The 12,555-nt window shown below is 33.3% G+C and overlaps 1 protein-coding gene across 2 annotated transcripts; it reads left to right on the top strand.

Annotated features, from left to right (window-relative positions):
- The first annotated feature begins 7,135 nt into the window (after window positions 1–7,135).
- LOC112779478 (scopoletin 8-hydroxylase) lies at window positions 7,136–12,035 on the top strand. Of its 2 annotated transcripts, none has more exons than XM_025823766.2 (4): window positions 7,136–7,319; window positions 8,503–8,895; window positions 9,681–10,026; window positions 10,591–12,035. In XM_025823766.2, exons 1-4 carry the CDS (start codon window positions 7,213–7,215, stop codon window positions 10,828–10,830), a joined length of 1,086 nt encoding a protein of 361 aa, XP_025679551.1. In that variant the 5' UTR covers window positions 7,136–7,212; the 3' UTR covers window positions 10,831–12,035. The 2 variants fall into 2 exon arrangements, with proteins under 2 accessions (XP_025679551.1, XP_072083755.1); XM_072227654.1 differs by having other exon boundaries at window positions 7,155–7,319; window positions 10,573–10,836.
- The last annotated feature ends 520 nt before the right edge of the window (window positions 12,036–12,555 follow it).

Consider the following 12,555-nt stretch of genomic DNA (forward strand, 5'->3'; position numbering starts at 1 on the left):
ATGAACCCTATCCTCAATATTATCTTCAACCACAACACCCTCAAACCTCACTTCATCACCAAATACCTCCATGGGATCCATATCCATATCCATCTCACAACTCACCTTATGAACCACCATCACTCTAACATCACTACTCCCATAATCACCTTGACCAACTTCCTCTATATACACCACCTCAATATCCTCACCCTTATGAACCACTCCCATATAAGAAGACTTTCTCCCATATGATGAACATTCTATTCCACCTCAACCTCCCTTGGAGGATAATGAGCAACAAGAATCGATCAAGCATCATGACGCTATTATGGCTACATTGGCTAAAGTCTTAACCCGCTTAGACTCACCACATTCATGCCACAACCAAAGTAATTCGGTGGATGGATGTGTGAAATTTTGATTTTCTGTTAGTGAATTTTAGGTGAGTCCAATTCACACCCCCATTCACACCCCTATTCAAAAATGGTGAATCAGTTCTTTTGGCAAGCGCATCAAAATTATCGTCAAGTAATAACCCACAGTGAAGTGGGATCGTATCCACAGAGATTGGCAAATTTGAGCAGTTTTAATCAATTGTTGAATTAGTCAAGCGGAACAGATAGATTGTGATTGAAGAATTGTAACTGGCAGAAATGTAAATGGCTAAAATGTAAAGAAAAGCAATAAAGTGCAGAAATGAAAGTGGCAGAATGTAAAGTGCAAAATCATAAATGACTTAATTGTAAATGGGAATGGGGAATTGCAGAATGTAAAAGCAAGCTATAAAGGAAGAGATAGATAAGAATGGGGAATTTCATTGAGATCAGGAGATGTTGTCTTTTTGGATCAATTTCAGCTTATATCCTCTTCAATCATGCAACTCATTGATCTCTTGGCAATCATGATTGATTGAGCCCTAATCTCTTGGTGACTCAATCTCTCAAATCTTGATCAATAGCCAATTCCTTGGTTTGATTGTTCATGAAGAGAGATATGCTTGGTCCCTAATTATACCACACATCATCATAGGTCCAAGTAGAGGGAGGATTATATGTCACCATATCCAAACACCAAAACCCAGATCCTACTCAAGTGTGAGAAGGGATTTCAAGCATGGTTTCATGTTTCCTTTCCCAAAGTTCCCATGAAACCCATTTTGCATTCAATCTCTTTTCCAAGATATTTGAACACTAAGCATTAAAAACAAAATTCCTTCTAGCAAATAAAAGAGAATATGAAGAGAAGAAGAATTTCACTATCATCAATCCATCAAGTACAACAGACCTTCCTCTCTTAATGAGAGGGAAATTAGCTACTCATAGCTCAAAGAAAAGTACTCAAAAGTAAAGAAGATGATGAAGTGTAAAAGTGAATCTAAAACTAATCTTCCTAATTGCTTAACCCCCTTTTCAGTACTTCTTGGGGGTATTTATACTACTCCTAGCTCTCAAAATAAAAGAATTACAAAAGTGAAAAAGTAAAATTACAATTTGGAGGGAAAAGAAACTCAATAAGCGTGACTTCCCAGCTGGCGTGTGGCTGGCGCTTCAGTGGCGTGTCACGTGCTCTTCCAATTCTGGCTTAGCGTGCCATGCCCAGTCCTTCAAGTGGCACGCCCAGCTTCACACACCCAACTTTATATGTTATTTTCTTCCCCTTTTGTTGCTCTTTTCACCTAAAATTCAGCACAAACCCATTTCAAAGCAATGTACCATAATATATATCATTTGGTTCATGAAATTGCATTGATAAATGAGATTATGCTCTTTTTATGGTCCTTTTAGATAAGAAAAAGGGTACATGATGCGCAGTCATCACAACACCAAACTTAAACTTTACTTGTCCTCAAGCAAATAAAGAATCATGCAATAAAGTTTGACAAACCAAGGTGAGAAGAGTAGCAATTTTTATGTTCATGGTTGGCTAGTTTCTTATGCATGCTATAATCACAAAAGAGATTCAAGTGATTGATGCTTCTATCTAGCTCATTTTATGAAATCTTTTTCTTTATGTTCCTTCCTTGAAGCAAGCTTTTCATTCTTTTCTTAGCTTAACTTCTTGGGTGCTTTGCACCATGTGTTGAAAGCTACGACTCTAAATGCTTTGTTTTCAAGTATTACCACTTGATACATAAGCACCATAAACATTTAATTAGAGGATTCTTTAAGCTCATTTCTTTCTTTTCTTTACTCTCTAATCATTGATGCTCAGAGCCTTGAGCTTTGAGGGAGTGCTTTTGCACTTTGAGCCTAGCCTTGACTCTAAGTGTTTTGGTTTCAAGCTTTTTGCTTGATACATAAACACCACAAGTACTTAACAATTGAATTGTCATTGGTATTCAGAGCCTTCAGCTTTCTCATTATTTCCTTTTTTCTTTTTCTTGCCTTATTTGCATTTTGCTTCTTCAAGGTTTTCATGATTTAAAAAATTTCATAAAATGTCCTAGATGAAAACTTCAATTAAACAAATTCAAATGCAATTGAGCAACAATAGTCATGCTAGCTTCCCAATACTTATAAGCTCATGCTAACTTCTTCTTTAATTACCTTGTTTGTTTATGATCATGATTCCTAATTACTTTGAACTCACAAAACTCAAGATGGTAGTTATGATATCATAGCACATGTTACAATTCAGCAATCAAGCTATGCTTATTCACAACACACATGCATACAAGGAAAATAAGAGACAATCATGCAATTTAAATGTACTGGAAACAAATAAGAGGAAAAAGAAATGTTACCACCTTGTAGTTCATCTTCATTGTTGTTGTCCTTTTTCTCTTATTCTTCCCCTTCCCATACCAAACTTAGAATGATTGCTTGTCCTCAAGCAACAAATAAAACAGTGGTGATGGGTTTATGATGGGTCATGAATGTCTTAAACAATAGAGTGTTAGTAGTACATGTGTTTCAAGCAAAAGTAAAAATCACAATAAAGGCACAAGAAAGAAACAGAGGCAATATGATTGCATTAATACGTGGTGTACATGGTACATAGTATGAAGGATAAGTGGAAACACCAAACTTAGTGTGACACTTTCATTTTAGCATGATCCAAGTACCTAGTGAAGATTGAAAATCACTTATGGCTAAAATGTAAAGGAAAGCAATAAAGTGCAGAAATGGAAATGGCAGAATGTAAAGTGCAAAATCATAAATGACTTAATTGTAAATGGGAATGGGGAATTGCAGAATGTAAAAGCAAGCTATAAAGAAAGTGATAGATAAGAATGGGGAATTTCATTAAGATCAGGAGATGTTGTCTCTTTGGATCAATTTCAGCTTATATCCTCTTTAATCATGCAACTCATTGACCTCTTGGAAATCATGATTGATTGAGCCCTAATCCCTTGGTGACTCAATCTCTCAGATCTTGATCAATAGCCAATTCCTTGGTCTAATTGTTCATGAAGAGAGATATGCTTGGTCCCTGATTATACCACACATCATCATAGGTCCAAGTAGAGGGAGGATTATATGTCACCATATCCAAACACCAAAACCCAGATCCTACTCAAGTGTGAGAAGGGATTTCAAGTTTGGTTTCATGTTTCCTTTCCCAAGGTTCCCATGAAACCCATTTTGCATTCAATCTCTTTTCCAAGATAATTGAACACTAAGCATTAAAAATGAAATTCCTTCTAGAAAATCAAAGAGAAGATGAAGAGAAGAAGAATTTCACTATCATCAATCCATCAAGTACAACAGAGCTCCCTCTCTCAATGAGAGGGAAATTAGCTACTCATAGCTCAAAGAAAAGTACTCAAAAGTAAAGAAGATGATGAAGTGTAAAAGTGAATCTAAAACTAATCTTCCTAACTGTTTAACTCCCTTTTCAGTACTTCTTGGGGGGTATTTATACTACTCCTAGCTGTCAAAATAAAAGAATTACAAAAGTGAAAAAGAAAAATTACAATTTGGAGGGAAAAGAAACTCAATAAGCGTGACTTCCCAGCTGGCGTGTGGCTGGCGCTTCAGTGGCGTGTCACGTGCTCCTCCAATTCTGGCTTGGCGTGCCACGCTCAGTCCCTCAAGTGGCACGCTCTTCTTCAGTAACATCCCTGGCGTGCCACGCCTTCGAGCTCAAGTGGCATGCCCAGGGTCTTTTAATACCCATGTAGCCTGGCGTGCCACGCCTTCGAGCTTAAGTGGCACGCCCTAGATTTTTTCCTCTTCTTCTTGCCTCTGGAGACTTGAACTAGCGTGGCACGCCCAGGGTCTGGCGTGCCACACCCTTGTTGCACGCTTGATCAAGCTCTCTGGAAAGTTGAACTAGCGTGGCACGCCCAAGGTCTGGCGTGTCACGCCCTTTGTAAGCAAGTGATTCTTCTTGTTTGGCGTGCCACGCCACGAACTCAAGTGGCACGCCCCAATGGCTTTTGCTTCCAGAATGACATTGGCGTGCCACGCCTGGGTTTCAAGTGGCACGCCCAAGTGAGGAATAGTGAATGGCGTGCCACGCCCTCGACACCAAGTGGCACGCCCATGTGTTTGGCCTCCTTCTTCCTCTCTGGAAACTTGTACTAGCGTGCCATGCCTAGAGGCTGGCGTGCCACGCCCATGATCTTGCCTTGGGTCTAGCAGCTGGCGTGCCACGCCCAACATTCAAGTGGCACGCCATAGTGAGATTCTTGGACTGGCGTGCCACACCTTCGATACCAAGTGGCACGCCCAGGCGTTGCTTTGGCCTCTTTGTGCATTGGCGTGCCACGCCTGGTCGCTCAAGTGGCACGCCTAAGTGAGATTGAGAGCCTGGCGTGCCACGCCTTCAACCTCAAGTGGCACGCCCATACCTCTTTGGCCTTCAGCCCCTTCTCTGGGATTTTGTACCAGCGTGCCACGCCATGCTGCTCAAGTGGCACGCCCATACATTTGTGGACTTCTCAAGCTTGGCGTGCCACGCCTGGTTCCTCAAGTGGCACGCCCAAGTGACTTTTTGGAGCTGGCGTGCCACGCCTTCGATACCAAGTGGCACGCCATAGTGATGGTTCCTCCTGGAGTGATGAGCTGGCGTGCCACGCCCCTTGGCTCAAGTGGCACGCCCATAGTGGGTGATGGGTTAGGCGTGCCACGCCCAACCTGGCGTGCCACGCCCCTTTTGTGTCCTCCATTGTTGCTCTCTGGAACTTTGTACTGGCGTGTCACGCCCAGTCCCTGGCGTGCCACGCCCATGTGAATGCTTGAGAGTCCCTTCTGGATTTCAGTACTGGCGTGCCACGCCTAGCTCCTAGCGTGCCACGCCAGTGCATTTTTTGTGGCGTTTGCTCCAAGTGGCATGCCAGTTTCACACGCCCAGCTTCTTTGTTGCTTTCTTCCCATTTTGATGCCTTTTTCACCTGAAATTCATCACAACTCATTTCAAAGTAATGTACCATAATATTCATCAAATAATGCATGAACTGCAATGATCAAATGAGATTTATGCTCTTTTATGGTCCTCTTTATGCAAGAAAGAAGGATAGATGATGCAAGTCATCAGAGCATAAGGTAGGGTAGATTCAGGTTTATTAGTTTGTGATATGTTGCTGGAAGTGTTTGGAAATTATCTGATTATATTAATTCAGTGCGTTAAAACTGATTTGGTTGAGAAAGCTGCTAGTATTGTTGGAAAATGCTTGAGTATATTGTTGATTCGCTATTTTACTGCTGGTTTCGCTGAAAAGTTGCTGCTGAATTATTTGCATCATGCTACTTTTGATGGATAATGCTGCTGATTTTGTGTCATTCTGAGTGAATTTGTATGGATTGATGTTAAAAGAAGGCTTGTTTTGCTAAAATAGTTGCTGCTGGAATTATTTAGATTATGCTTCTTTGGATTATGATTGTTTGAATTATGTTTGATTAGGTTCAGGACTTTAAGGTGTTAATGCTTGTGTTGTTGAAAAGTTGCTGGAAATTTGGTTGAATGACATTCATTTGAATTGGTCTATAAACTGACACTTGGTTGCATTTTCTTTGCACTTTTGATAATTCATATGTCAAGTGGTTGTCAAATTGCCTCAAAAATCTTTTAATAAAATTTTGGTCAAATCCTTGAAAATCAATGATTGTTTTCCTCTTGTTATGACTATTTGTATTGATGTAAATGTGATATGCTTGTAATTGATCAAATTGTTGAATTTTTGAATGGTTGAGGCATTTATCTAATAATACAATATTAAGTAAACTGGTCCTATTTAACCCAATTATATCAACTTTGTGTGTTTCATTGGTTTTGGGTTATATTAGGAATGAAACTCAATTCTTGAATTTAATCTTGTGTTATTAGTTAAATGAATCACATTAGTGTTTGAGCTTGTTCCTCTTACTTTGCTTAAACATTATTCTTGTTTAGTTCATACACCGTTGTTTGTGAATATGCCTTTATGATTATTTTGGATTTTGAATTGCATTTTATAGCTACCATATAATTTAAAATTTTTAACTTTGCATTTTATAGCTACCATGTGATTTAAAATTTTTAACTTTGTTTGGCATAATTCATTAAGTATAGTTTATGATAGTGGATTGCTTGAGACACTAACTTTTGTATTAATTGAATTTTTGGTGTGTATGTAATGGTATCATTCCATTTTGGTTTAATTTCTTTGAATTGAATTTCAATTACTACATATCATGCAAAAACTCTTCTTTTGCACAGTCCTTAGTAAACTCTAAAAGAAAAAACATTATATAAAGCAATAAAATAAAAAAATAAAAAAAATTTTATTTGAAGAGAAGTATTATAAATATAATAATTTATATTGTCTTTTCTTATCAACTTATTTCTTAAAAAAGATGATTTTATGATATTTATTATCTTAAAAAAATGTAGATACTATTTCAGTTTCTGTTTAATTAATTAATTTACTTCATCGCCAACCACATTGTCCTTTTCCATGCTTCCCTCTAATTTGTAGAATCCCACTTCCAACTCATTCATATATATCTCATTACGTTGATCTCAATAATTTAATGGTTTTTTAGAATAATTATAACATATCTAAGTAGTCAACATAATAAAAAATAAAAATAATAGGAAGTCTACACCCTTCTTTAAATTCGCTTACTTTTTCGAAGCCCTGAATCTTGCCTTTTATGCAAACAATAGTATAAGATTTTTTATTTTATCTCATAATTAGAAATAGCTACTAACACAACCCGCAATATAAATAGGGACCAGGCCTTTTTGCATTAGAGCATAGCAATTCACACTCCATATAATACACAAATTTCACTTATACCCATTATGGCTCCAAATTTCAACACTTCGGATTCACTGTATGATTTTGTTGTCAAAAATGGCAATGGTGTAAAAGGCCTAATAGACTCAGGTTTATCAGAGGTGCCAGAAAGGTACACAGTTATGCATTATATTCCGTATTTCAAAGTAGTTTATATATCTAAAAATTTCCAGGTATTTTTAAGAATATTAGTGCGTACTCTAATAAAATTTAGTCATTAATCTCAATATCAGCAAATTTGGTATACTTAAAACGCTTTTCATAGTTGTGTCAGACGTGGCAAAATGAACAAAATCTATCTAAAAGTTCAATAGACATTGTTTTACTATTATTTTTTCTTCATTTTTCATCAACTATTTTGACTGAATAAAAATATTTACTAAATGTGACTAATATGAAACTTAGTAAGCCAAGGGATCAAATAATTGAAACATAAGAGGTGAATTTTATGATATTTTTTATTATAGTGCTTAAATTATCTAACTTATTTTTATTAGTAAAAAATAAAATATTTAAAATAAAAATAAAATATTTAAAATTTGTTAAATATTATATATTTACATTTTTTTAGTAAATTAGGCACAATGTCATAGATATCATAACATTCATTAACATAAAATTAGTAACAATGTATTCCTCAAGCTCATTAAGTAACAGGATGGTTTTATAATTTGTACCTACTAAAGTAAAAATAGTGGTAAACTATAAAAATCTTCACCATTTTTGAAAACGATAAAATTGTCTCTCCTTTTTATAACAACAAAAATATTTTTAATTACAACAAAAATATCCAACATTAAAATTATATATTCTCACAAATTATTTTAGAAATTTGATTTGTATTTGATTTTTTACAGATTAAAAAAGTGAGACATTTTTAATATTATAATTTTGTAATTAGTAGATTTTTTTGTCAATGACCAGGAATATTTTTAAAAATTGAAAAATTCTAGAGATTCAATTTTCTATTCGAATTTTTGTATATAATTTCTAAATAGTTATCCAAATATACGTTCAAAATTTTAAATAAAATGGATAAACAATTTACTAAATACAAAAGTGGTTTATCACTTATAAAAATATAATATTTTTTTATTATTTATCATATTTTATAATATTTTAAGAATATTTTTGTGTATAGTAGCATAGTTGATAATTCAAACTTTGCCGTAAGCTTAAAATAACTTTCAAATTGGAAAATATTTTGAAGAACAAAAAAGAATTCACAATTTTTTAAAATTGTCATATCTCTAAATTAATAATCACGTATTACTAATTGTGCTGATATTTCATAGGTACATACAACCGGAAGAAGAAAGAATCAAGAAAGTAAAAACAAAAAGACATGATGTTTCACCAATTGACCTATCAAAACTTAAGGGTCCAGATCACAAGAAAGTGTTGGATGAAATTGTTAGAGCAGCTGAGACACTTGGATTTTTTCAAGTGGTGAATCATGGTGTCCCTTTGGAGTTGCTGGAATCTCTCAAAGATTCAGCTCACAAGTTCTTCAACTTGTCACCGGAGGAGAAATCTCTATTTTACCCTGGGGTGAGTCCAAGTACAAAAGTGAAATATGGAACAAGTTTTGCACCTGAGAAAGAAAAAGCATTAGAATGGAAAGATTATATTAGTATGGGATATACTGATGATCATGATGCTCTCCAATATTGGCCTAATGAATGCAAGTATGAACTTCTCTTTACTTTATTGTTACATTTTTTCATTATAATTGAAATGTTTTAGTACTTTGCATATGCAGACATCAAATTAGTATGCTTGAATTTCTGTTTTATTTTTAATATTAATATAACCAAGAACTTACCTATAATAAAATAGAACATAACATAGTCTAAAATCTATTGTTATGTTTAACTATATTTAAAGTTAAAGTAAATTAATCATGCTACGTGTATAAAAAAATTCGGTCATCAAATTCGTTATTAATATTAAAATATATGATCAAATATAAATACATATTATATATATATATATATATATATATATATATATATATATAGGTAAATTATATTTTTTGTCTTTAATATTTGTAATTTTTTTTAAATATTCCTAACATTTAATGTAATTTAATAATTTTGTTTTTGACACTTTCGATTTATGTCAAAATTATTCTTAAACGTTAATTCCATCGAAATCATTAGGTACAAAATTAAAAATATCTAGGAGTAACTTTGAAATAAACTGAAAATGTTAGAGACAAAATTGAATCAATCGAAAATATTAAAGATAAAATTGAGTCAAATTAATAATTAGGGGGTATTTTTAAAAAAGATTGCAAAAATTAAGGATAAAAAATATATTTTATCCTATATATATATTTATATCCAAATATATAATGATTGATTTTCTGTATGAAGATAGTATTTTCTAAAATAAATAGTTATATAATCTCATGGAACAACATTTTTTTTTTTTCATTTTCCCCTTTTTTTTTTTGTTGCTATGTCTTCAGGGAAGTTGCACTTGATTATTTGAAGTTATCAAGCACGATGGTAAGGGACATAGTTGAAATCTTGATAGAGAACCTTGGAGTGAGAGTAGAAGAGTCAAGAATTGAGGGTATTATTGGAATGAAGATGGTTAACATGAACTATTACCCATTATGCCCAAATCCAGATCTCACTGTTGGAGTAGGGCGCCACTCAGACATGGGAACCATCACTGTACTTCTCCAAGATGGCATTGGTGGTTTATATGTCAAACTTGAACATAATAATAATAATCATAATGATGGAGAGTGGCTTGAAGTTCCACCAATACCTGGTGCTCTAGTCATCAACATTGGAGATACTATTCAGGTATATATATATGAAATATTAGGATATCTTACAATTTATCTGAGATTAATTAACTACTAACTAAAATTTTAGAGATGGTAAGTGGAGCTGGATCCTGTCTTTTTGGTCTGATTAGGATTCTTTCATGATTATTTTGAACACAATTGTTTTATCTTATTTCATGATATGAGAGAAAAATAGACGAATAATGTTAGTTAATCTCTTAATAATGTTAGTTAATCTCTTTTACCTTTTTAATTTATTGTGTCTTTTTTTCACTTAAATCGTAACTATATATGATTATATTTGAAACAAGAATTAACTTTTGGTTTTTTCTTTTGAGAAAAAAAGATAGAGAATAAATTCGTTTGATATTTTAGTATTTAAAATGAGAAATGTGTTGTTTTTGTACAAATGTTGAACTAATTTTGTACACAACTAATTTACTCTGATCTTAAAACAAATATAAAAAATTCTAATTTTTCTTAATTAGAATCTTAGAGTAGCATGTCTCTAAAGTATTGCATCCTAATATACCATATAGTAGCTAGTAACTATTTCTAACAGTGGTGTCATTGGTATAAGATTCTGAGCAATGGAAAGTATAAGAGTGCTGAACACAGAGTAAGGACAACAAGCACTGAATCAAGGGTATCAATTCCAGTGTTTATTTTTCCCAAACCTACCGAGAAGATTGGGCCATTGGAAGAGCTTGTGAAGAAAGAAGGGGTGGCTCGTTATAGGGAAGTTATGTTCCAAGATTACATGAACAACTTCTTTGCCAATGCTCATCATGGAAAGAAGTCCCTTGAGTTTGCAAAATGAACATAAGTTTATAAATATGATTCATTTAAATTCTCGATTTTTTTTAATAACTATTTTGATCTATGAAATTGCAATTTATCTATTATTTTACATCGGTTATGTCAAGTGTTACTTGTCATAATCGCAAAATTTTAATCACAATATTAAATGAGAGACAAAGGACAATTTCAAAGATCAATATAGTTATTTTCGATTTTCGAGAACTAAAATGAAATTATGTCCACAAAGTTGTGAAAGAAAATAAACTTCTACTTGAATCTTTTTATTTCATATTAATAATTTCTAGGAAGTGGATATTAATTATTCCTTTCAATTTGATGATATTATTCTCAATTAGGAGATTTTATTTACAACAGTATCTTATCAAATAATAAAGAATGACATTATCAAAAATTAAGAAAGAGTAGTAATATCCACTCTCTAGTTTCTATTATATCTAAAATTAATACTAAACTACTTTGAATAGTATGTACTGAGTTAAACTTTGTTCCATTAAGACGTTCTTCAACGATGAATCGAAAGCTTCTCTATTTTCTTTTTCAGATTATGTATGTTTTATGAATTAAACTATCACTAATAAACTAGGCAGTACTTTCTACGTCCAATGAGCTAGTATTAACAATATTAAATACTCAAAATTTTGATTTTAGAATTTAATGAGATGGAACAATAATATCTATAAGCTTTTACTCTGGATTCAAATTTTTAAGAGCAAATAATTGAAGAAATGTAAGTATTTGAATTTTCCTATTCTAAGTACTGCCTCTCCTTATTGAAAAATTGGAACTGTTCTTTCTTGCCTAAAAGATGGTTTTGTTGGGATACTGAGCCTTTGCTTTAATTTTTTTGGCATGATGTTTGGTCACTGCGGGGAAGAATCTATGATCTTTTGCCTTACATTTATGGTACGATTTTGATTTAGTTATTGATGATATCCGGGTGAATAGAAGGTGGGATTTCAGCAACTTTACTACTCCCATACCTAAAGAGGTGAAGGAACACATCATGAAGTAACCAAGAAACAAAGAAAAATCACTAGACAACGAATTGAAGAAGGGAAGCACAGAAAAATTAGAGAGAGGAGGAAAGGAACCATTCAAGAAGAAGTGATAAAAGTGATACAAATGTTGTGTTTTTAAGATTGTATTTCAAATTTAGTATCACATGAGACATTCTAGTAAAAATAAAAGTTTTGAATTGATTTATGATCATTGCTATTCTTCTTGAAAATATGACCGTTACTAATTAAGAAGAAAAGCATTAAACTGAATTATTGCTAATTAAGAAGAAAATTGTTGAATTGTTTTATGACTTTTGCATGAATTGAATTATATAAAAGGAGAAGTATCATATACAATAATATATATATATATATATATATATACCTACCCCAAAACACTCTCAATTTTGTTTACTCTGTAACTTGTGCTTTTTTTCTCTCTCTCTCAATAACATTAAGTTTTTTCAAATATTAGCAAGAGTTACTTACAACATATTTTTCAATTAAGAAGAAGAACGAGGTTGTGCTGCTCCAAGTGTTCCAAGAATATTGGTGTGGACTGTATTCTTGATGATCCACATCTAATCCTAGAAAATTTCCATCGAAGTCATTCCACCTACGGATAGGGCGGTGATAAATCCTTAAGGACAATGCCTAGCACGATTCGTAGTAAACTCGTTTTAATATTTTTTTAATTTATTTGTCTACAAAATTTTATTTATATT

Source organism: Arachis hypogaea, chromosome 19 (genome assembly GCF_003086295.3).
Source record: "Arachis hypogaea cultivar Tifrunner chromosome 19, arahy.Tifrunner.gnm2.J5K5, whole genome shotgun sequence".
In the NCBI taxonomy this organism is placed as follows: domain Eukaryota; kingdom Viridiplantae; phylum Streptophyta; class Magnoliopsida; order Fabales; family Fabaceae; genus Arachis; species Arachis hypogaea.

Excerpts from the sequence above, each read along its gene's own strand:
- LOC112779478 (XM_072227654.1), top strand. The coding sequence starts at position 7,213 with ATGGCTCCAAATTTCAACACTTCGGATTCACTGTATGATTTTGTTGTC. Across the intron at positions 7,320-8,502 it reads TTATCAGAGGTGCCAGAAAG|GTACATACAACCGGAAGAAG; the intron begins GTACACAGTTAT and ends GATATTTCATAG. Across the intron at positions 8,896-9,680 it reads TATTGGCCTAATGAATGCAA|GGAAGTTGCACTTGATTATT; the intron begins GTATGAACTTCT and ends CTATGTCTTCAG.